Source organism: Nestor notabilis, unplaced genomic scaffold, assembly GCF_000696875.1.
Source record: "Nestor notabilis isolate BGI_N333 unplaced genomic scaffold, ASM69687v1 scaffold11270, whole genome shotgun sequence".
Classification (NCBI taxonomy): Eukaryota; Metazoa; Chordata; class Aves; order Psittaciformes; family Psittacidae; genus Nestor; species Nestor notabilis.
In genome coordinates, this window is record NW_009909741.1 from 1 (window position 1) to 22036 (window position 22036).

Here is a 22036-nt window from a genome sequence, read left to right on the forward strand (position 1 = left end):
TGGCTTCCCGGTTAATCCTGCCGTTGGGGTGAAACGTGGGGCTCTTGGTGCCCATCGCTAACCCACATCCCCTGGTCCCCTCGTCGAGAGGGGGCTGCCGCCCTCTATTGCAGGAGGTATGTCGCCGGAGGACAGTGTAAGTCAACAGCTAAGCTGGACGGGAAGGTGGTGGTAATCACAGGAGCCAACACAGGCATCGGGAAGGAGACCGCCAGAGACCTCGCACGAAGAGGCAAGTCGACAGAGTTACCAAGCAGGCATCCCCATGCAGCTGGTGCCCGTGTGCCTGGGTGTCACTAGTCCCACTTCCAGATCTAAGGGAGGAGTGTTTTGTGCTAACACTGGAGTCCAAAGTTATTTCAGACAAGCCCTAGTGTTGCTCCTCCAGAGGTTATGGCCGCCAAGGTGCAAGTCCCCAGTTCCTTGGCTGTTTTCGTTGCTTGAACTCCAAAAATGTGCCTTGTGACATGAAAATGCTCTGCAGTGCAGCTTTTTAGACAGGACTGGGGAAGATGCTGGTATTGCTGTATTCTGTTCACATGAGGTGGGGAAATGCCATAGATCCACTGCTGTGTTATTCGTGTTTCAAGCTATTTTGGTTTACATGTTTTCTGGGTAGCTGGTAAGGAGAGCAAACATCCTTTTCACAATCTGTTGAGAAACTACTCTGGCTGGAATCCAAGTATCTCCTTGTGCTCCTGGCTTGACATTCCCAGTATAGGGGCAGATACAACCCTATCATGCCAGTGTGGTGGTACACGCTCCTGACCTGGGAGTGCCTGGGCAGAGGCACTTCAGATATGCGTTTTCGTGTTTTGAAAACAGCTTTGGGCTGGGTGGAAGCTAATAATACAGTAGGAGAGGTTTTGTCCCTCCCTGGTGCTCCCTTGACTGATGCCAGTGCCCTAAATTAACAACACATTGTTTGTAAGCACTGTCAGCTTATTTTAGCCTCAATCATCCAGTGTGCTCCAGTGATCTCAGCTTCTGTTCCTGTTTTTTTACCTCCCTTGCAGGAGCAAGGGTGATTGTCGCTTGCAGAGACATAACAAAGGCAGAAGCTGCAGCCAGTGAAATTCGAGCTGAGACAGGGAACCAGCAAGTCGTTGTGAAAAAAATGGACTTGGCTGATACGAAATCCATCCGGGAGTTTGCTGAGAAATTTCTAGCAGGTACAGTCTCTAGATCCCTCTTTTCAGTGAGAATATTCTACCAAGGACTGCTGTCTGCTCTTCTAGCAAGATGCCAAATCCCTGACCTGCATATCTCTGTACTGTGTTGGGTACTGCAGTTCACAGCAGGGGCTTGACAGAAGGCTATGAGCTGTCTGTGGCAAGAGACTGTGCTGTGAGGTGCTGTGGCTGCAACTCACGACAGGCTGACTTGTGCCACCTTCTTGTCTGTCTTTGGTCTCCATTTCCCTGTTTAAGGATGTCTGTTGTTTCTTGCAGAGGAGAAGGAACTCCATATTCTCATTAACAATGCTGGGGTAATGTTATGCCCTTACTCCAAGACTGCTGATGGCTTTGAGATGCACCTGGGAGTCAACCATCTTGGTAAGGCCAGTGGGGTCACATTTTCATTCAAGGTCTGTGGCAAAATGCCAGAGGAAATTCTGCTTTTGCATTTTCTCTTCCTCAACCTTCCTTCCTGGGGAAGGATGAAAGGCCAGAGTTAGAGATGCGATGCAGTGTATTTGCTTGTCGTGCACCCAGCTTAAATATCCACATGTTACCTGGGATGTTTGGAACGTATGACTGCACCAGCATTTGGAAGCTGAGGAGCAGAACTTAATGGCTCCAGAAAAGTTTAGCTGTGGATTCGGGGGGGTTGTCTTTTTCCTGGACTTGAAATGAGGGCAGCAGTAAGATATAACATGTAAGTAATATGTCGTGCCTACTTTGAAATTCCAGCAGGGGAAACCTTCAGAGAAGGATGACATTTCCTCTCACCCCTAGGTCATTTTCTCTTGACCTTCCTATTGCTGGAGCGCCTGAAGCAGTCAGCCCCAGCCCGCATAGTGAACGTGTCCTCACTGGCTCATCACGGCGGCCGAATCCGCTTCCATGATCTCCATGGTGAGAAGTGCTACAACCGTGGCCTCGCCTACTGTCACAGCAAACTGGCCAATGTGCTCTTCACCCGGGAGCTGGCGAGGCGGCTGCAAGGCAAGTCCCACTGGAGAGCAGAGTGTTTTCCCTCTTGGCTTTTGAGCGCTACGGATGATGAGAGTGAATCAGAGATAGGTCTGGAAATTGGCTGTGAGGAAATGAAATGGTTTGAGGCAAGAGTCACTGAAAGCTCTTTGCATATCTCCTGTATGGTGAAGCAGGACTTGGAACACTAGTTGTGTTTACAACAACAGGGCAGAGGAGTTTAGTAGCTTGGCACAGTTGAATGTATTTAATTTTTCTTTGGTGCTTGTCAAAAACTAGCTGCATCCACAAAGACAATCGTGGTATGTAGGTAGAAGCTGAAAAACCAGAATGAGCTGAACTGTAGTTACAGTCTACAATAGAAAAGCAAATGTGTACTCAGCTGCCTTAAACACTGATTGCCTGTAGAACAGAAGCAAAAGACGGTACCTCTTAAGTCACAACATCTGTCACAGCCACATCATTCAGTCCTTTTCATAAACTTAAATAGTATTTATTTTACTAAAATACAGTTGTATTCTGTAGGAAATTAGTATTACAGCAAATCAAAAGAAGTTGGCATTCTCAAAAGTCTGATGGAAACTGCTGCCGTTGTAGCACCCAGGCCCTCTAGCACACTGTTTTGCAGAAGGCCTGTAGTGACTGCAGTGCTCGGAAGGGAGTGGAGGATGATCCAGTTGCAGATCAGTGATTTAGATTGCTTAAAGAATCACCATCAAAGGTATTAGTAAAAGTGATTTTAATATGAAGTTGTAAAAGTGCAACTTATTACATGGAAGAAACATACAAAGGAAAACTGGTTCGAATTTATTCACACAGGGACCCAATATGCAAAGGGTAAGGAAGACCCTCCCATTGAATCATGAGGTTCAGAGTGGACCCCCTTGCTTTCTAAACTCTTTATGGACCCTAGGTGTGGCTAGGTACAATCTTAGTCTCAGACTTGGACAATGACTTACATATAATGGAATAATCAATACAATGTTTATAATAATTAATATTGGAGTAGCTACACGGATCAGTAATGTTTCATTAATATTAATTCAGCATACTATCAGTCACTTACCAAGGATCTGTTGTGAGCAAGGGGTCTCTCCACCCTGGGTAAGGAAGGATCTCTTAGTGTCAGGTACAGGATCTCAAACCTTGAGAGGTGTCCTAGCTCAAGGGAGGAGTCGCCCGGTAAGCAGTCAGTTGCCATTTAGGGAGAGCTTGAGGTGGGCTCATCCAAAGATCTGCTGTTGATAAGAGGTCTCTGCCTCGAGGAGCAAACTTGAGAGGTGTCCTTGGCTCAAGGGGAGGCCATGGCCATGCTTCCTAGCAGGGAGAGCTCAAAGAAGACTCACTTAGGCTGTTGTATTTATGGAGTAAAGTGGTTGGCCCACAGTCAAATTGCATTCAATAGAAAGGTGTGCCCAAGACTCCTTTTACCCACAACTTCCTTTGTTCCTTGATAAATGAGTCTTGGAAAAGCCCCACTCTATTCATGTTTTAATCCCATGATGGGTATTCAAGTTCATATGCCCCAGTGCTCACTGTGTCAGTGTCTCTTCATGGGTTTCCTAGAGGAGTTCTTGGTTTGGCTATGACTCAGACCTTTACCTCCTTTGGAGCCTGTACCAAGCTACTGCTGGTTTGGTTAAGGGGTCAAGCGTATCCATCACATCTAGCAAGTAGTAACTACAGAGGACTTGACTTACTCTCCTTGTATCCATGACTGGACTCGTCCTTTAGGTTGTCTGCAGGTGGAATTGAGGAATATATTAACTTTTTCTTTTAAAATGGCAGTTTGGTGCATGCAGATTTGTCCTGGACTACTTTTTTTTTTGCCACAGGCACTAAAGTCACAGCAAATGCTCTCCATCCTGGTTCTGTCCATTCTGAGCTGGTCCGGCACTCATTTGTAATGACATGGCTGTGGAAGATATTCTCTTTCTTCTTGAAAACACCTTGGGAAGGAGCTCAGACCAGTATCTACTGTGCAGTAGCAGAGGAGCTAGACTCTGTGACAGGACAGTATTTCAGGTGGGTACAAGCTGATGGAGTGATATATTGTGTAAGGCAACCTTGTTAGCTGGGGAAAATGAGACTTACTGTCATACTTCATTAAGGAGAGACTGGGTAAGAGGCTGTCTGATAAGATTGAGGGTGACAAATGCTAGAGCATTACCCCTTCCTGGTCTGTTGCAGTAAATAGAAGGTATCTCTGACCATTTGCACCTCTACACAATAGCAGGGCCTTTAGTGCTGGGAATATCACTGTACTCAGAGTGCAGGAATGGCCAGAGTGCTCAGAGCTCTAATCCCCATCTGCCTGAGATTTTGGCAAATCACTTTCAGTAGAATTGTTTAGTTAATGAGGTCACTTGAGTCAATCCTGGGAAAACCGCTTTGGTTCTCCCTGCAGTTGCACCCCACAGAAGGAGCAGACGGGGCCTGTGCTCCCAGGTTGCTGGGCAGGCTGGTGGTGCTGCAGAGCTAGGAGGTGAGATGTTCAGGACTGGCATGTGACAAAATAACTTGATTCTCCAGTGTGACAGACCCATCAGCTGGGACACAACGCTCTGTTAACTTTCTTATGTAGCTCCCACTACAAACCCCGACTTCTTCGACTTACTCCAGGACCTTACATAGTCATGCCTTTTCCCCTCACCAAAACTACTGCCCAGAGCAATTTCAAGTCATCATCAATCCTAGAGTTGAAGACTGACATTTGAACAGATTTATGTCAGCTTCCCACTGGGTGTAAAGCAGTGTAACAGTGCTGGTTTTGGGAAATGAATGTGAAAATTTATCTTTTTTCTTCCCCCCCACATGGATACTGTTGGAACCTTTGTGTCTGCAGAGGATTCCTCTCGTGATGTGTGACCAGATTAGTCTCTTTAATGACTTTGTCTGATCTTCACTTGGGAGTTTGTACCATCTTAATCAGGCTTGAATATATAAATAGATGTCTTAATCTTTCCTGGATGACTGTCTGTCCCAGGATGTAAATGGAGCATTTACATGCTGGACTACAGAAAATTTTGGTGGATTTTAAACTCATAAAAGAAGGGAGTTCTGGGCTTAGTGTCCACCACAGTAATTTTAGGAACATCAGAGACTGTGCTCTTGAGTCTCTAAAAACACTAGACTGGATACAGATCGTAGGAGATGAATTTTCCTCTGTTCTCTTAAACTCCTATGTTATTGCAGCATCTAGCATTCCAGAGAACACATGATCTGTTCCAGACAGAGTGCTGTCTGACTGCAGGAGCTGAAAAGAAAGGAGCCCTAGTTCAGTGGATAATGGAAAAGGGGATAATCATACATGGCTTTCGCAGTATTACTATTCTGCGGCAGCTTTGCCTTTCATGCCACAGCAATAGAGTGGGGAAAACAGTTTAGAATGAAGGGCTGTTTGAGTGGGGTGGGGGGTTTTTTGTAGTGTTTGCTAGAAGCGGTGCTCCTGAGAAGGTTGGTTAGCATTTATAGCCCTTCTTGGTGGTATTAATGAGAACATATACTGAAGAGTACATAGTAGAACATACACAGGTTTCTTTAAGAGTTGAGACAACAGACAGTATACTTACGTAACAGTTCTTGGTGCCATTAGGAGAGACTTTTCCCTAGGCAGTTGGAAAGAAAGCTTTCTCAAGATGGCTTAGCACTAACCCTTGCTCATTTGCTGGACAGCCTCCCACCCTTCCTTCAGTTGGTCTTGAAGTTAAGCTGATTGAAAGCACCTCCCTTATCTTAACACAGACATTTCAGTGTGCTAATGGAGATGGAGACCTTTGACTTAATAAAAATAAAACATTACCTCTTGCAGTGATTGCCAGCCAGCATATGTATCTCCATGGGGTCGGGATGATGAGACAGCAAAGAAGCTCTGGAGTGTGAGCTGCGAGCTCCTCGGCATCCAGTGGGACTGAGCAGCATGGATGTCAAGTGTGTACCTGGCTGAGCCCAGCCATACTTTTCCTGGGAAGAGCACTGCTGAGAGACCTCAAGACTGGAACTCCAATACTTTTGCTGCCCTAATGATGGCTGTATGGGCACAATCTAATGTGAATTTCTGGAATGTTACACTTTATGATTGAGATTTATAAGCAACCAGTCCCACTTCCTAGCTGGAGAATTAAAGCACCGACACAGGGAGCAGCCTTTGCTTGGTTAGGCAGAGGCTATTGTCCTCTGGCTTTAGAACAGAAATAGAGGTTGCAGTCTTAGGTTTAGATTACCAGGTAGTCTAAAGAATTACCTTTATTCCCCATCCCACCCCCCCAGTAATAGTAAATTTGTAAGACTCTCAACTTAGTACCTATAAGGTTATTTTCAGTTCCTACTATTTGACCTGTCAGAGTGAAAATACTTTAAGGCATTAGTTTTTGTGGCAATTCCATGCAATACAGATGATCTCAAGCACACAGAAATAGGTGCTGGCCTTTTTGTGCCAAGCATTAGGTAAAGTTTCTAAGTGGACTCAATTGTTTTTCTCAATATTCTCTGTAAGAGGCTGGGCCCTAGTCACTGAAGTATCTTGGCCCCAATTGCCCACTGATGGCAGTAAGTTAACAGAGGGTTGGCATATCTTTTGAGAACCCAGGTCTCAGCGCAGGTGACTGGGAGGTTAAAAGCTGCACAAGTGCTGCAATTGTGCATAGGCAAATTATCTTACTGAAAAAGATTAACATCTCTCCTGTGAAGCATATGAGAAAAGATGGTGTAAAAGTTGTCACAATAAACTCCCCAGCTGCACTTTAAATGACGTTAGAACTTCAAAAAAGAGAGTAGAATGAGTAACGTCTGAACTGTGTTAAAAAACATTGAAACAACTTCAGCTGAGACTTTAGCTTTACATGTCAGCAAACTACCTAGGGCTGAATAGTTGAAGCAGAGATCAAGACTATCTATCTTGATATAGGTCAAATTAGCTACAGGACAGGAAAGGAAGACTTGCACAGAAATCCTTACATGTGTCTGCCCAGCAGTTACTGGCCATGGCAGTTACAGGCCCTGCAGTACTATGCAGTAGGCACTTCCAAAAGGCACCTGTCAATCCATGCAGTTAACGGGACTGCTCCCTTGAAACTCTAGTATACCTTGGGTGCTAGAGAGTGATCCATCATCACGTTGATTCTGAAAGAGTTAAGCAGTTAGTTAGTTAGAAGACAAGTGCCACAGCTTGTAGGATTATCTTCTGCTTCTGGAAAAAAAAACACCTTGGAAGTTTTTGGACTTGCACATGAGCATGTCACTGTGACCAACTGCCAGTTCTGGGGAACAAATGCTAATTTTATGATTAATTCTTTCTGCCTGGATACCATCTATGCAGAACAATCCTGTGCTACCTCTGAGCAATACTAAATAAAGCCATTTTCCTTTTACAGCAGAAGACTGTATCTTCCTTCAGAAACATTGAATCAGTTTATGTGGCGTTGCTGTTACCTGCACCTGCCTTACTAATGTAGAGAACTCTGTTTAGGCAACACTTCAAAGTCCCTTTGTGCTTCTCCCTGTCACTCTACTTTTTTCCTCCCTCTTTAGGCTTTATCTCCACTATAAAGCTAAATCCACAACTATAGTGTAGCAATAGAATGCTACTTAGCATCACAGGCTTGGTGTGTTACCTCTGTGTGAGTCTCTGATCTTCAAAGTGGCTTTCAGGAGCAGTAGAAACCGTTTAAAAGGCCAGAAGGGCTCTAGGCTGAAATATTTTGCCCTTGCAGGTCAATTCTCAAAGAAGTCTGACTATAGATTTTACATAAGGTATATAACTACGCATTCCCAGAGATGCACCCCCACTCTTTTTGACCTTGGGCAAGTCATTTACACCTTCTTCTAAGCTGATCTGTAAAATGTGGGAACTAAAGCTCATTTAGCTGTCTCAAAGGGAGGCTTGCAGGGGAGAGTTAGATTAACTTTCAAAGCTCTCTAAAGAGGATTACTGGTTTGTGAGAGTACACATATGGGGCCGTGCTAGCTACTGGGAAGGCTTCTAAAGATGCGGTATTCCAACTGATCTAAATGTTGAGGACACAGAGGCAGAGATTTTGCATGATTTGAACAATTTTTCCCTTTCAAATTACACTGCTAAGCACAGCCAAAACAAAACACAGATCTAGAGAGAGCCCCAGGTTGCAGAGATTAAAAAGTAAACAGAAGATATGTGAACAGTCATAATACTTTATTCTCTTTTTTTTCATTGTAAACAAACCTTGGTCATTAATAGAGAAGTTCTTATTAACTGGCAGTACTCAATCCCTTTTTGATGCTCAAAAATTCAAAGCCCCTTGTTAATTGCACTAATTGTGACACAAGGCAGTTTGTCAGGATCAAAATTTTAGTGATTTTAGGATCAAAATTCCAGTTCTGCTGGTAAGAAAAGGATCTCTAGATTCCAAGTTAGGAAAATCAAATTACAACAAACACTATATAAAGTGCATCACGTACAGTGCAAAGAGGTCAGGAGGAAAGGCAGGTACGGAACTGACTGGTCTGCATGGCAAACCCCACTCTGTGCTCTACACAGCCGGAGGAATGCTAGCAGAATGCTAGGCACTGCAGCAGTGTTGATCTGGATACTACAAACAGTAAAACCTCCTCTGCATAATTAGAGACTTGGAAATGATTGAAGACATGAATAGTGCCAGGTTTTAGGAATAGCCTAATACTGTAATCTGATGGAAAGCTAGGTCAGCCTGGTCAAGAAACAAAAGCTTTCATTAGTACTGCTCACTAATGAGATAATGCAAATCTGCGGTCAGGAGATTCTGAACGCTAAATGTGGTCATTTTCAACTGCTTCGCACCGAGACATTTCTAGCCCTGCTCTAGTGAGCAAAGCACCTGTCTGCATCAGTGGGGCACTGCTCATGAAACACTAAAGGAGATGGATCAAGTCCTTCCTGAACCCACAGAAGTCCATTCTGTCGCTACAGTGAGCTTGGGGATAGTGCAAAACTCTTACTTGACAGTTGTGTACTAAAACTACTTACAGTTATATCACACTTCAGAAAACCTGTTGTTTCTTCTTTTGTTAAAAAGTTTAGTTTACTTCCAAAATGAACTAGTTTTCCTACTTCTTGTGCTGAAGTACATGTAAACAGCAAGCACAAACTCTTGTTGAGTACCATGTTTTGTTCTGTTTCTTTCTGAAGGTCCTACTACTGTCTACCATTCTGATGTCCCAGTCACAGTTGCAGAGAAGCAGCTGCTTTTTTCAGCATCCCTGAACACAGCCATTACACAAAGATTCCTGCTTTTTCATAAAGCTGAGTTAACCTAACACTTCCAGAGCAAAGCCTGTCAGTATAGTCTATACAGTATGTCAAGTTAATAAACATTCAGTCTGGTGTTCAGCTGTACCTGACAGCAACAGATTATTCTGGCACGAAACAAATAAATCCCTGTGTGACAGGGGTACAGACGGCCTGTTGAATTCTGCCACAGCTTCCTGTATCTGTATTTTCTGCTATACCTGATGAAAAACTGTGGAAGTTTGCTGGCAAGTGTTCAGTGGTAAAGCTGCATTGCAACAGTTTATTGGATATTACCATAGCAAAGAAAGGGGTACATGATTTTCCAACTATTTTGAAGTATTATCTTCCCTTTGTACTCCCCTTACAGGATATGCCCTTTATAACTTCATTCATCTAGTAAGGGCTCAAGTACCATATGTATGGCACACATGAGACAGTGTGACTGGTAAGTAGAAACCTGCCACAGAGAATCAGTTCCTACCTTTTCGAGAGAACTAAAGAAACCGGGCACGTTTCTTCTTTTTCCTCTCCCCTCCTAGTGAGGGGGGAGAGGTAAAAAAAAAAGGAATAATATCTCAATTTCAGTCTTTGTAAAAGGGGATGTCTCCAAAAAGCTACAGGAAACCCATAATCACAAAAAGTTTTATACTCCAGGCTACACTGAGTTGATGAGATTTTACTGTTCTCTCTATTTAGGCTTTTTGGATTAAAAATATGTAATAAAGGTCAGTACCTTTAAAAACAAAACAAAACAAACAAAAAAAAAAGGCCCAAACCCCAACAACACTCCCACCCCCCACCCCCAAAAGAGAAGTACTCACTTCTATACACCTAAATTCTTGCTTGTTCAGTTTGAAACTGCCCCCTTTCCCCAAAAAAGATAGTCAAAAAACACCCTGAGGTAGTGACTGTTTGTCAAAATACAGGACTGGCACTTGTAATTTAGTTCCCTTCCTTTCACCAGAGGCACATTAGCAGCATCCATTTGCCACCAACATCAGTCAAGAGATTACCATTTTACCAAGAGATTGCTGAGCCACATGCCTTTACGCCGTCTTGACGCCTTGCCCCTCTCTGTGATGGTGAACGTCAATTACTTATTATTTCCTAGTGCCCTGGGGAAGCCGATTTCTGGTTTTGGGCTGGTGTGCCAGGAGCCACTGGGTACAGATGGCCTTCACAACGTCATCTCTGCTGCTCTCAGCCAGCTGTCGCACATGTTGCACTAACTGCACTGCTCTGGTCTTTTCCTGCCTCACCGAGACGAGGTAGGCAGAACGCAACTTGTTGCACATCACATAGGCCTGGATCTGAAGCAGAAGAGGCAATCAGAACTTGGTCAGAAAGCTGTAGTAAACTAATAGCACAAGGTTAAGCAAGGATTCACTGGAAATACCTAGTTCAGAAGCATGTTGTACAAGGTAGTAGCAGCTTATTATGAAGTGGAGTATGGCATGGAGCAGATCCCAATGTAAAAGATGGATAGACAGTTGTATTTTATTGTTGTGGAAACCCCTTTTACTGTATCACCGTGTAATTAGCATCAGGGATCCTATTTTGTGCATGAATTACGATACCCTCATAGTGAGCTTGTCAGCTGGAGCAGGCCAGAGGACAGCCACAAATCTCAACATTTTATTCCCAGCTAGGCCACACCGGATCTACAAGCAGCCACAAACACTGAGCCACAGCTTCTTCATCTATAAACATGCACCTACAGTTCACAGATTTATCTGTGACTCTCCAGGGGCTTGGCTGGCTGGTATGAAAGCTAACAAAGAAACAAAGTAGTTTAACCCTTGCTTCCTCTAAGAAAAAAAGTATATCAGAATTTGAGAAGTTTTATTACTTAACTCTTGATCACAGTAGAAATAGTATTATCCTGAAACAGTAAGCTGAAATGGTCATCCTGGAGGTATGCTGATCCTCATTAGCTGTCTGCCATTACTAGAAACTTACATGCATCTGTATGAGACATTGGATAACAAAACCACAAACTTTCATCTCTCAGCTCTACAATCACAAACACCATAGCCCTGAGAAATTCACTGCGATTTCTACAATCTAGGAAGTGGCCTTCAAATCTTTGGCTTGGATGAGGATGAGAGAGAAGATGGTAAAAGAGAACACACAGGCTGCAGACCAAGACTGAGCTGTTTAGCTCTTGCTAAAGGAGTTCCTCTATTGTACTTTTACTTACCTTGTTTTCATCACTGTCCATATCCTGAATCAGATTATCAAGATCCTGTATCCAAAGAAGGGAAAAAAGTATTCACATTTAGAGTGACTATAATTTGCAAATCTTCACCCCATCAGGCACCAAACCCTTGCACAAAGGAAGGGCAGCTGAGATCACAGCTAGACGGTTACATTGTCCCAGCTGCAAGGGGTCCCAGCTGCAAGGGCTGCAGGTGTCAAAAATACAAAGTCTAATTCCTCCTTTTACCATAAACATGGCGTAACTTGCATAAGGCAAACCACACACTCCCACCTTTAAACAATGCACACAGTACAGAGCCAGGAGATAAGAAGATCTCACCAAAAGAGCAGCACAGGCACCACTGGATGGTTTCCCTGTAGCCTATATTATATTGTAGCCTATATTGTACCCATTCTGCTTCAAAATGGACATAATGCAGGATAGAATTACCTCAGCCGGAATGCTCTTGCATTCATTTAGACAGTTTAGGATAATGTTGTCCCCATCGTTTTTTGCTGCAACTCCAGATTCATTGACACACTTGAGGAGCTGCCGGATCTCACTGTACTTCTGCTGCTTCACCAGCTGCTTGGCCACTTTGCTGTACACTTCTGTAGCCTCCAACTGGAAGTCCTAGGGGTAGGTGGAACATCAAAGAAACACTTTAAATGTTTTCAGCAGGTTTTCACACAGAGAGTCTACACAGCTGAGACAATCTCTCTTAATGACAATATCACATCATGCTACAAAGTATCACAGCTGGTTTGGGGGCCTCTGATTTGCCAGTCACCAATGCTCAAAGCTACCTCAAAGGTTTTCTATAATCAGACTGGCAACACTCAGTTTTGCTCAAGAACACGAGCACTGTTACCACCTCCTTCTCACAGGTGGCAAAATAATGATTTTTTAGTTCTGGCAAAAGATCTTTCCTAGGTCCCTCCCCACCTCTCCCTCACTTAGCAAGCTCCCACTGTATTCCTCCAGCCACTCCACCAGCAGCCACCCTGCACGCGTCCTGAGAAACAGGCGGTAACTGACCATTGTACACCTCCCATATGAAGGAAGAGATGATAAAGCTGTAGACTGATCCTGCCATGAATAAGGCAAGAAAATAAAGATAAAGAAAAAAGAAAAAAGCAGAAGCTGCTCCAGTTTTAACAGGGGGTAGTGGCTACTGTTGCTGTTAAGAAGTGCTATTTTACTAAGGCTCTCCATCTCACTACAAACAGGCATTCTGCCTTGTACATCCTGACCTGAAAGAGGGAGCAGGGCCTGCCATATCCACAAATACTCTTTCAGTGTGCCACCTCTGTCCAGAACTGGTCCTGCTATACCCTCTGTTCCAGCTAACTGCACTGCTTGAAGTAGTATCTTTTAGCAGCTCCTAACACGGATAAGAAACACACAGAAAAGCTTGGAGCATCATGAGCTATGCTGACTAACAGGCACCTCAACTTCTACCCAGATAAGAGGAAGTAGAGGACACCCCTGAGAGAGTTTCCAGTTAATTAGTTTTGCTCTCAGCCAGGAGAATAGCACAGAGACAGCCCTGGACTTATTTTATTCACTGTGTCTTTGCATGGCTACCATGAACTGCAGAGAGCTACCAAGTCAGAGCTCTCTTGTTCACAGCAGTGATTGTGGTTTGCCAGAGTCAAGTCACTGAACAAGGTACACAGCCAAGAAGAAGCTATATTAAGTTCCACTGTAGGACCCAATTGGTTCGCAAGTGGCCCACCGAAGCAGCATTTTCATTTCCTTACCAAGCTAAGACCTGAAGTAGTGACTTTTCTCACAAGAAGCTTTTCTTCTGGGGGATTAAACAGACACTTCGCAAAAAAATCTGTTGCTTAAGCAATTGCTGCTTGCAGGAGTTACATTTATAATAATAGTGCTTGTTATATCAAGTTTTTTCATACCTGAAGGACTCTAAATGCAATCCCAAAACCTTCCTCAATGTTTTTGCCTTCCAACATGACCTGAAAAGAGAGGCAGAGACAATTTTGGGAATGCACACTCCTTTTTCATTACATACAGCATAATAATAAAGCATTGCCAGATTCTGCCCAAGACAGAGGCCAAAAGACAATGCAGTACTTCAGGGAATAGCACAACCCCAACAAGTAGAGCAAATACAGGGTGTACTGTCACACAGTGATTTCCTGTGTTACGGATGGAGCTGAGATGAAGTTAAGAAGGGTTAGAATAAACAGCAGTATTTGCCTTGCTTCAAAACACAGTAGGTTGCATAGTCAAAAGGCGTGTTACTATTTGTATTTGGGATCATCTGCCTCTGAAAATTGGAACCTTGAGGAGAGAAGCTCCAAGTTCTCATGTGTTCTCTGCTACTTTGAGGAAAACCATGAATTTTTCATACATGGTAGGTTGCATACACACACAAGTAACCTACTCATGAAAAAACCAAAGGCTGATCCAACCATCAACTATTTCAGTGTGTGTATCAGGTTAACACTGTTGATGAAAAATAGAGCTATGTTTGAAATAGCAGTAAGTACATACCTTGCAAGCAACATCCATTTTCATGTTATTGTTTCCAAAGAGTGTGGGCAAGGAGGAACCTGTCATTTGAGAGGTTCCTGAGCTCTCACATCGATGCAGGAACTTTGTTACTTCCATCTGCAGATCAACTGTATTGATGTGCCTAGACAGAGGAAAAATTCAGACTTTATTTTGAAATAAAAGTTCACACAAATAATAATTGACACCTTCTCTTTCTTGAACACATTTCAAAATAAGACGTATTTCCAAGGAATTATTATTTTAGTTACTTTTTGACTTTGTCTTTTGTGTAGCCAAATCTGCAGCAATGAGATATTTTCAGATCTGTGCACTTATCATGCACCACAACCTGAAGGTGAGCACTTGTTCATATTATTTCAAAGTGAGACAGAGAATTTGGATTCCAAGTGAGTATCTGCTTCCTCTTTTCTACCCCCACCTTTAAGTTAGTGTCTAGCCCAAAAAAAAGGAAAGAAACAAGCCCCTAAGAAAAACAGGGTATAAAACCCCAAGTACAAGAGACATCTGGCTAAATTTACACTTCAAGTTTTGAATACAGGGATTCAGTTATGTCTGGCACCTATAACTTGTACATAGTTGACTGTTTTGAGTTAACCCTGGTAAGCACCTAAGCACCGAGAGACTGCTTGCTTTGCAGAGAGCTTTTTTTCTTTTAATTAGAGGAAGGTAGATGACACATGGTCTGATATTTTTAGTAGAAACAATTGCTCATCTCCTGAGTTGGGTTACTGGGGGAAAAGGTAACAGGAATCCTGTAATTGCAACTACATAAAAGTCAGATTTGGGTCAGGCATAGCTAGGATGTGCTGGCTAAATCCAAGTTAAACATAAGCACTAAAACAAAAAACAAGCAAAACCAACCAAACAAAAAACAACTCCACCCCCCCAAATAAAAAACCCCACCACCTAAAAACCCCCATAAAAGCCTGAATTTCCCTTTTCCTATGACTCAACTTCCTGTTTTTTGATACCTTGACACATCTGTAGCAGACATTTTCTTCCGAAAAGTGAATGCCATTTTTTTCCTTCCTGAATTTCTTGAGACCTCCTGCAGATAGACTTTGAGATGGTCCTTGATCTTTAGAAGCCATGTCTGTTTGCCTCCCAGTTCAGTGTAAGACTTTGCTCCATGAGTGAAAAATCTAATGCAGGTCATGGCAGCACGAACGTGATCCTAGAAGAAACATACTGAACACTAAGGTGGACCAAAGTGGACTTTCACTAATTACTGTCTGTAATGAAGTGCTCACACAAAGCAGGCAATGTCTGTTTTCATTAAAACAGTAGTTAAGCTACTGCAATGTGCCAGATCCATGACAAATGCATAGCAGATCAGCTTCAGTCAGGCTCAGGCCTTCCTACCTGTTTCTTAGGATTGGAAAGAAGCAAAAAATATACTTGCCCATCATGCAGATTTACACCAAATAACAAAGTCTGACAGTATTCAACATTTCACTGGAAGAGCTGGCACTGACCCTCATCTTACCTTCATGAACTGTTGCAGCTCATACAGAATATGGTAATAGTTCTTCCTCTGCAAGTATTTGCAGGCTGCAATCAAGTAGACTCCCCAGCTCTCCAGTCCTGGATCAATGGTTTCCAGCAAGTTCTCCAGCATATGCAGTTTTCCACTTTCATAACTTGGAATGAAGATCCCTTCAATGAACACTTCTGATGGGGATTCCTACACATCAGAAAGGTAGCTTGAAGCAAAGCCACTGTGGCTTGTTGATTTTCCTTATATAATATAAAGCAGTGATAAGTGACAGAGTTCATAAAATTCCTAAATAATTTAGTTTGGCAGGGATCTCTAGAGGTCATTTGGTTCAAACCCCCACTCAAAGAATGGCTTCCAAGTTAGGCCATGCTGCTCTGGGCTTGTCCAGTCAACTTCTGTGCATGATAATATGGCAATTTAACAACCCCTCTGGCTGTCACCCTTTTACTGTGCACATATGAGATAAGCTTGAATCTATCTTCTGTATAATCACCCACTTGGAAGCTGAAAACAGCGCAAAGGTCTTCTTTAGCCTTTCCTTCTTCAAGCTGGAAAAAACTAGCTCTGCCACTCTCCTCAAATGTCATGTGACTCAGGCCCCTAGCCACTTTGGTGGCCTTGCCTTCACTCTGACAATGTCTGGTTTGTACTAGGGAACCCAAAAGTGGGCACAGCAGTTCAGATGAAACCTCACAAGTAATGAGCTGACAGAGATATTTACTATGGTCTCACAAATTGCAGGCTTACATATTGAGGTTACTATGGATAGAAGCCTGTGTCACAACATGTCTTTAAAATGTTTATGCAGGCCATGATAGGATTTTTTTTGTTTGTTTTTTAAATCTAAGCATAAGATACAAGCTACAAAGCCTGTATGCATAAAATGTTTCCAGACATCCAACTGCAAAATGTTTCAACAGAAGCCTAGTACCTTATCGCTTTAAGGTAACAAATCTTCCTCTCTAGTTTGCATGATCACTACCGGTCTCCTTGTCCAAAAGAAGCACCCTTAATTAATGAGAACCTTGGAATAATTTCTAGGTTTAATTGTAATGTAACTGTTTTCTCCAGAGATTCTTAAGCCCTTCTATATTATGCAGTTTTCCTAAGGGAGAATTGAAAACCAGCTTTTGGCTTCCTTAGATTCCTGTCCTCTGGGACATGATTCCCTTATATTCCTGATGGTTATAGAAGTGCAAATGTGGGTGTCTGATTCAACAAACAATGCCAAGAGGCAGAGCCACTGTAAGAGAGTGAAGTGTCTAGTGTTACCAGCATGTTGGAATTCAAAATTTTCCTCCTCTTTTCTAAACTGTATGACAGTAATCCCAGGTTTTCAGCTTTGTAGAAAAAATACCAAGAGCTGCTGATGCAGGACCTCTAGAAGCCACTGTTTTGACACAATAGGGAAGAGGGATTAAACATAAAATGTTAAGATTAAAGTTATTTTTTCATGTCACTGAATTTTGTCAGTCCCTGGATAGTGCATATAACAACATTTAGGACCTCCGAAAACTCCTGTGCAGAAAACCACCCAGAACGCTGCATGATGCTCATCACTGTCTTAGACTGGCCTTCAAGCCCTCTTAGCTACTTTTTAAATTTCAATTTAGATGACGGCAAATTAGATTACCCACCTTATTTAACAAGTGAAGCAGTGCTTCTCTCATACAGTCATGCCTCATGTAGAAGCTTATTATCGCCAGATTAGTGCCATAACTGTGTAAATAGAACAAGCACTCTTGATAGTAGCTGTTGTGCTGAATCTTCCCCTCACACATCATCTCCAGAGACAGACTTCTCGTTCTCAGTGTTGCTTCAAGTTCCCTCAACGTGGCAAAGTAATCATCATCCTGCCATTAAAGCAGAGAATCAATGATAGCTGATGAGCAAACTTTCTTTTCAGTTAGATCTTGTCACTTGGCCTTGAAGCATTGTTATTGTTGTTTTTAAAATAGGTATTGCTTTAGAAGGATGAAAATCCAGTAAATGCTTTTTATAAACACTAGATTGGAACCCTGCTACCAATAGAAGTGCTGCATGTTGCTATAGCTAGCACAATTAGCTAGCCTCCTGTTGGAGGCCTATTTAAACACGATTCCACTGTCAACAGCTACTTCAATAAATAGTTCAAACAGGCTTTTATTCTCCTAAAATATGTACTACTAAGAGGTCTTTCATGATTATGGTTCTGCAGTTACTAAGTACTAAAAGTAATTTCTTGGTACCTAATTAGAACTACCAGAGCTAATTCCAAAACACCTAAATAAAGTGTTTAAGAAGAGTGGGAAAGCAATTGTAATTCCTCCCCTGAATTCCTGCAAAGCTGTCAGAGTTTCAGTACAAAAATGCCATCACCGCAGTGTCACAACATATCACTGGAATTGAGTTTAGTTTCCTCAAGACCATAATTGAATTGTATTACTTCCTTAGTAATAACATATTAACCAGTACAGCTTCTTTCCCCTCTACCAAGCATGATCTGGTTCTCAGCCACCAATTCACTATGATGAAACAGCTAAAAAAACTACCAAAAATACCCAGTTTGCGGTATGCAATCATGATGAAAGAAGGATGCAAACATAACACACCTGATATGCACTGCTATCAGATGTGTATTAAACATCATCACTTGACTTTGCTATAGCTCTTCAGAGCAGACAGAACAGAAAGACTCTTACCGCAATGAGTATGGGCTTCACTGTGGACTCCAGGTACTGTATCACATCCTGGACCAGCCTTGAACCATGGTTCAGCTGGTTTAGATCCATAGGTGGTTTTAAACACCGGTTAAACTTCTCTCTGGCTGAACTTAAATTTCCAGCTTTAAGGCAAGCCATGCCCCAAGCATGCCATGCTCCACCTGGATCCAACCCAGATTTTGTAGAAACCTAAATTAAAAATTGTTTGTTAATATTGCAAAACAGTCCCAGTACAGAAAACAGGAAAACTGGCTTATCACACTGTCTGTGACTGTGAGCACATGTCCCATTAAAACCCAAACAAAACACGAAAAAATCCGTGCTGATTATTTCCCTATTACTGGCACAAAATGCTAACTACCAAAACACCCATGATCTCCAAATGTAGAGGTATTTTTTTATTGCACAAGTTGAAGCAGTGATTTATATAGGAAATTTCAGTTCAGCATTTTTAAAACTTGGGACATTTTCACATCTGCTTTTCTAAAGCAGGTTTTTACAGAACAGAATTCATCAGCTTAAGGGGGAAAAGAAAAAAAAAGCAATAGAAGACGCTTCACAAACTGTCAGCAAATTTTTTTACTTCAGATAATTCTGCTGATCAAATTTATTCCTGATTTTCTTTAGTGGACCAGATGCCTTTAAGTATGAACTGTTTGTATTCAAATAGGTCATCTATTCCTACTGTTTATTACCCCTTAAAAATCTTAATCCAGTTTGCAGTATCGTAATCCTGTGTTTAACAAACTGCAAAGCCATAAAACAGAGGCTTACAAAACCCTGGGAGCAGGAGGAAAACAGAATATTAAAGGACACAAGATGAACTCCAATAGACAGATTTGCTACCATTGCTGATTTCAAAGTAAACGCTTGGGCAAGGTGCCTTACTAATGTCTGCTGTGGGATTACAGACAAATGAAATCAAACGTACAAGCTTCAGATAAAGTCCTGCCACAAAGGATGTCTCACCCATTCTACTGGATACAAGATTCCTCCATTTAATGACTTTCTTACAGTTACTCCACTCCAATTTTAATTGTCCTGGGAAACAAGGCCCCTACCCTTTCTTTCAGCAGCCTACTGCACAGCAGTAGGACTCTTCCTTCTCAGAAATTTTTTTCCAGTGTTCATAAAATCATTTTTCCTTGTTTAAAAACTGAATCCCATTTTGCAACTGTTTAAATATTGTCCATTTCACACATCACATCTATCTGAACTCAAGAGGGAGAAAACCAAAAGCCACTACAGAAGCATTATTAACACTGACATCCCTCCACTGTCATTACCTCTATAGCTAGTTGATAGTACTCTGCTTCCAGAAGCTGATTTCTTAACCTTGTTACTGCTGCAGGGAGAAGAATCTGATCCAAAGATGGTATTGGATGGTAGGCAGCAGCAACCAAAATATTCAACACATCCACTTTGCTGATGTAGCTAGGAGAAAACAAAGAGATTAAACAAATACATACACTTTCACTATTATCGTACACTTAAAGAACTTCATGTCAAAGACAACTCTTAAAGCAGTGGTTCCTAGTCACCAATATACCAGGTTTCTCTATCCATCACACTATCCTATTCAGACTGCTTTTTACCTTCTTTTTTTTGTTGTTGCCACATTCAGTAGAACACTGGCAGAGGCTGATCGTAAGCACCAATTGTGTTGCCAAATCAAAACAGTACATGTGAAATGTATATATTACACCCACCACCTCAAGATCTGTAGGACACAACCTGAGGTAAGTGTAAAATGCTCATTCTCAGGAAGCACAGGTTTAAAATCCTATATTCAAATACAGATTGAAAGCAGATATAAAATATCAGAAGTAAAATATTTACTTCTTTGTGATTATTACAATCTTTGTGAATTATTTCTACATACTCTGATAATTTTCTAAGTAAATATTGTATAATCATATTACTTGAATTTCTACCATTTTAACTCTTAAATTATGAACTTCTCTTGTTTAAAATGTCCACAGTACAACCACAAAACAAGCCTCCCATGCTCCAACTCCCCAGTAAAAAAGGATAATAGTCTCAACAATACCTCAATACGCTCTAGTGAACATCTGATAAATCACCTGTCACAGAGAGCTAGGTCCTGGCTCCTTCCAGCTTTTACAAACATCATTTTGGCACTGAAAAGCAATTGCTTCATGATGTCCATAAGCAGACCAGCATCCACCTCCGGATTAGTGAGCCCTTGGGACAACTTGCAGCAGTAGTCTATCAGCTGGTGTCCACAGACTATGCTGTCACTGTGCAGGCTAAGGATGGCAATACACAAGGAAGAGCTGGGAGCCTGGCAATTCAAGGAAAGACAGACAAATATGGGTATTGAGGTAGTTCACAAGGAAATTGCTTATATTCAACTTTCTCCAGACCTCACCTGTTCATAATAAAATTCACTGCGTACAATTTCATTCTCCTCTTCATTCAGGGAAAAAATCCATTCAAGCTCAGTTGCTTTGGGTATTCGCACCACTGTGAAATAATCATTATTAGAAGTTTCTACAGCTAAAAAAACCCTCCCACCAGGAAGAATCATCGTACAACAAACCTGGCTAAAGACACAGAGTATTCCTATGCTCTTGCAAGACAATCATGTGTAATCCTCTCACTGAGCCACTTTCTGCCAGTATGACATGTTTAGCATACAGATTACAGAAATATTTCCATTCCTCAGCAGGCTGCCAAATTGTACTTAAACTCACTCTCACTGTTACCAACACCGTACCACAAAAAACCTGGCTCCAGTAACATATCTTCAAATGATTACCCAACTCTTATCCTGCAGGACATCAAGCACAGCAACCTTCCCCCTTTAGCCTTCTCTCAGGCAAGTTATTCAATATTTCTGAGGAGGAGAGAAGTAGAAATTTGAGAGCTGTGGGTTACAGCTAAAAAGGGAAACTGAAGAACCAGCTGTAAAAGAAAGGGTAAATTGACTTCACTGCCTGTATCTTCTTTTCAGAATTTAGGTTATTTCAACATATAGTCCAGCAGCTTTAAGACGAAAGACTGCGAGAAGATGAGTTAACTCATTATGGTTTTTTCCACATGAAATAGTATTGCAGACAGCTGGAGTTTTGACCAAACGATTCAAGAAATTTCGTTTCTGTGAAAAGTCTTTTTCTTTCCTCCAAATTAAGGTAATTTCTGTTTTGAAATTAGTAACCCAGAATAGCTACAAATCAAATACTGTCTGTCATTTGAGTGCAGCTGAGAATGCACAAGCTCTCTGATGCTCGAGTTTGTGATTGTGGTTCCTGGCAGAAAAACAACAGCCAATATCACAGTGCTAAGAAATTGAGAATAATGCTAGTCTGCTACTCTTTCCTTCTCCTCCTTCTCCTTGGAAAAACTTAAAAAGTCTCAAAATTCACTGTTCTAGATTTCACAGAAGGACTCTCAGAGTCTTGAATAACTCTAAAACTGTAGGGCAAATAAAAATTAAGATGCTGGTTTTAAATGTAACTGGAAACTGGAATAACTAGAATAAAGCAGGCTTGGAAGCATTCAATAAGCCTTCTTCAGTGTCATCAGAAAAATTAGAAAAGCAGAACAAAACACTTTCCCTCTTCGATCTGAGGATTTTGATACTGTTCTTATTCACTCCTACTGAACGAATCATATGGGCCCAGTGATGCACAGCAATGCTGCAGGCAGAAAGATCTAACCAGAAGCAGCAGC

At 42.0% G+C, this 22036-nt stretch overlaps 2 protein-coding genes across 2 annotated transcripts in view; one reads left to right on the forward strand and one right to left on the reverse strand.

Moving 5' to 3' along the window:
- The first annotated feature begins 82 nt into the window (after window positions 1-82).
- Window positions 83-6309, forward strand: LOC104411004 (retinol dehydrogenase 12-like). Its single transcript, XM_010021359.1, has 6 exons — window positions 83-232; window positions 1017-1172; window positions 1452-1556; window positions 1959-2168; window positions 3992-4181; window positions 5968-6309. Exons 2-6 carry the CDS (start codon window positions 1118-1120, stop codon window positions 6068-6070), a joined length of 663 nt encoding a protein of 220 aa, XP_010019661.1. The 5' UTR covers window positions 83-232; window positions 1017-1117; the 3' UTR covers window positions 6071-6309.
- A 4190-nt stretch (window positions 6310-10499) lies between these two features.
- The window catches only part of ZFYVE26 (zinc finger, FYVE domain containing 26), a 46187-nt gene continuing 34650 nt past the window's right edge, over window positions 10500-22036 (reverse strand). The window contains exons 31-42 of the mRNA XM_010021470.1: window positions 20733-20854; window positions 20425-20645; window positions 19627-19774; window positions 18320-18529; window positions 17276-17491; window positions 15627-15824; window positions 15112-15314; window positions 14120-14261; window positions 13519-13578; window positions 12050-12232; window positions 11600-11644; window positions 10500-10709 (exon numbers count right to left, since the gene is read on the reverse strand). Of these exons, the coding sequence (XP_010019772.1) occupies window positions 10500-10709; window positions 11600-11644; window positions 12050-12232; window positions 13519-13578; window positions 14120-14261; window positions 15112-15314; window positions 15627-15824; window positions 17276-17491; window positions 18320-18529; window positions 19627-19774; window positions 20425-20645; window positions 20733-20854 (1958 nt within the window). The remainder of the gene's footprint in view (window positions 10710-11599; window positions 11645-12049; window positions 12233-13518; window positions 13579-14119; window positions 14262-15111; window positions 15315-15626; window positions 15825-17275; window positions 17492-18319; window positions 18530-19626; window positions 19775-20424; window positions 20646-20732; window positions 20855-22036) is intronic.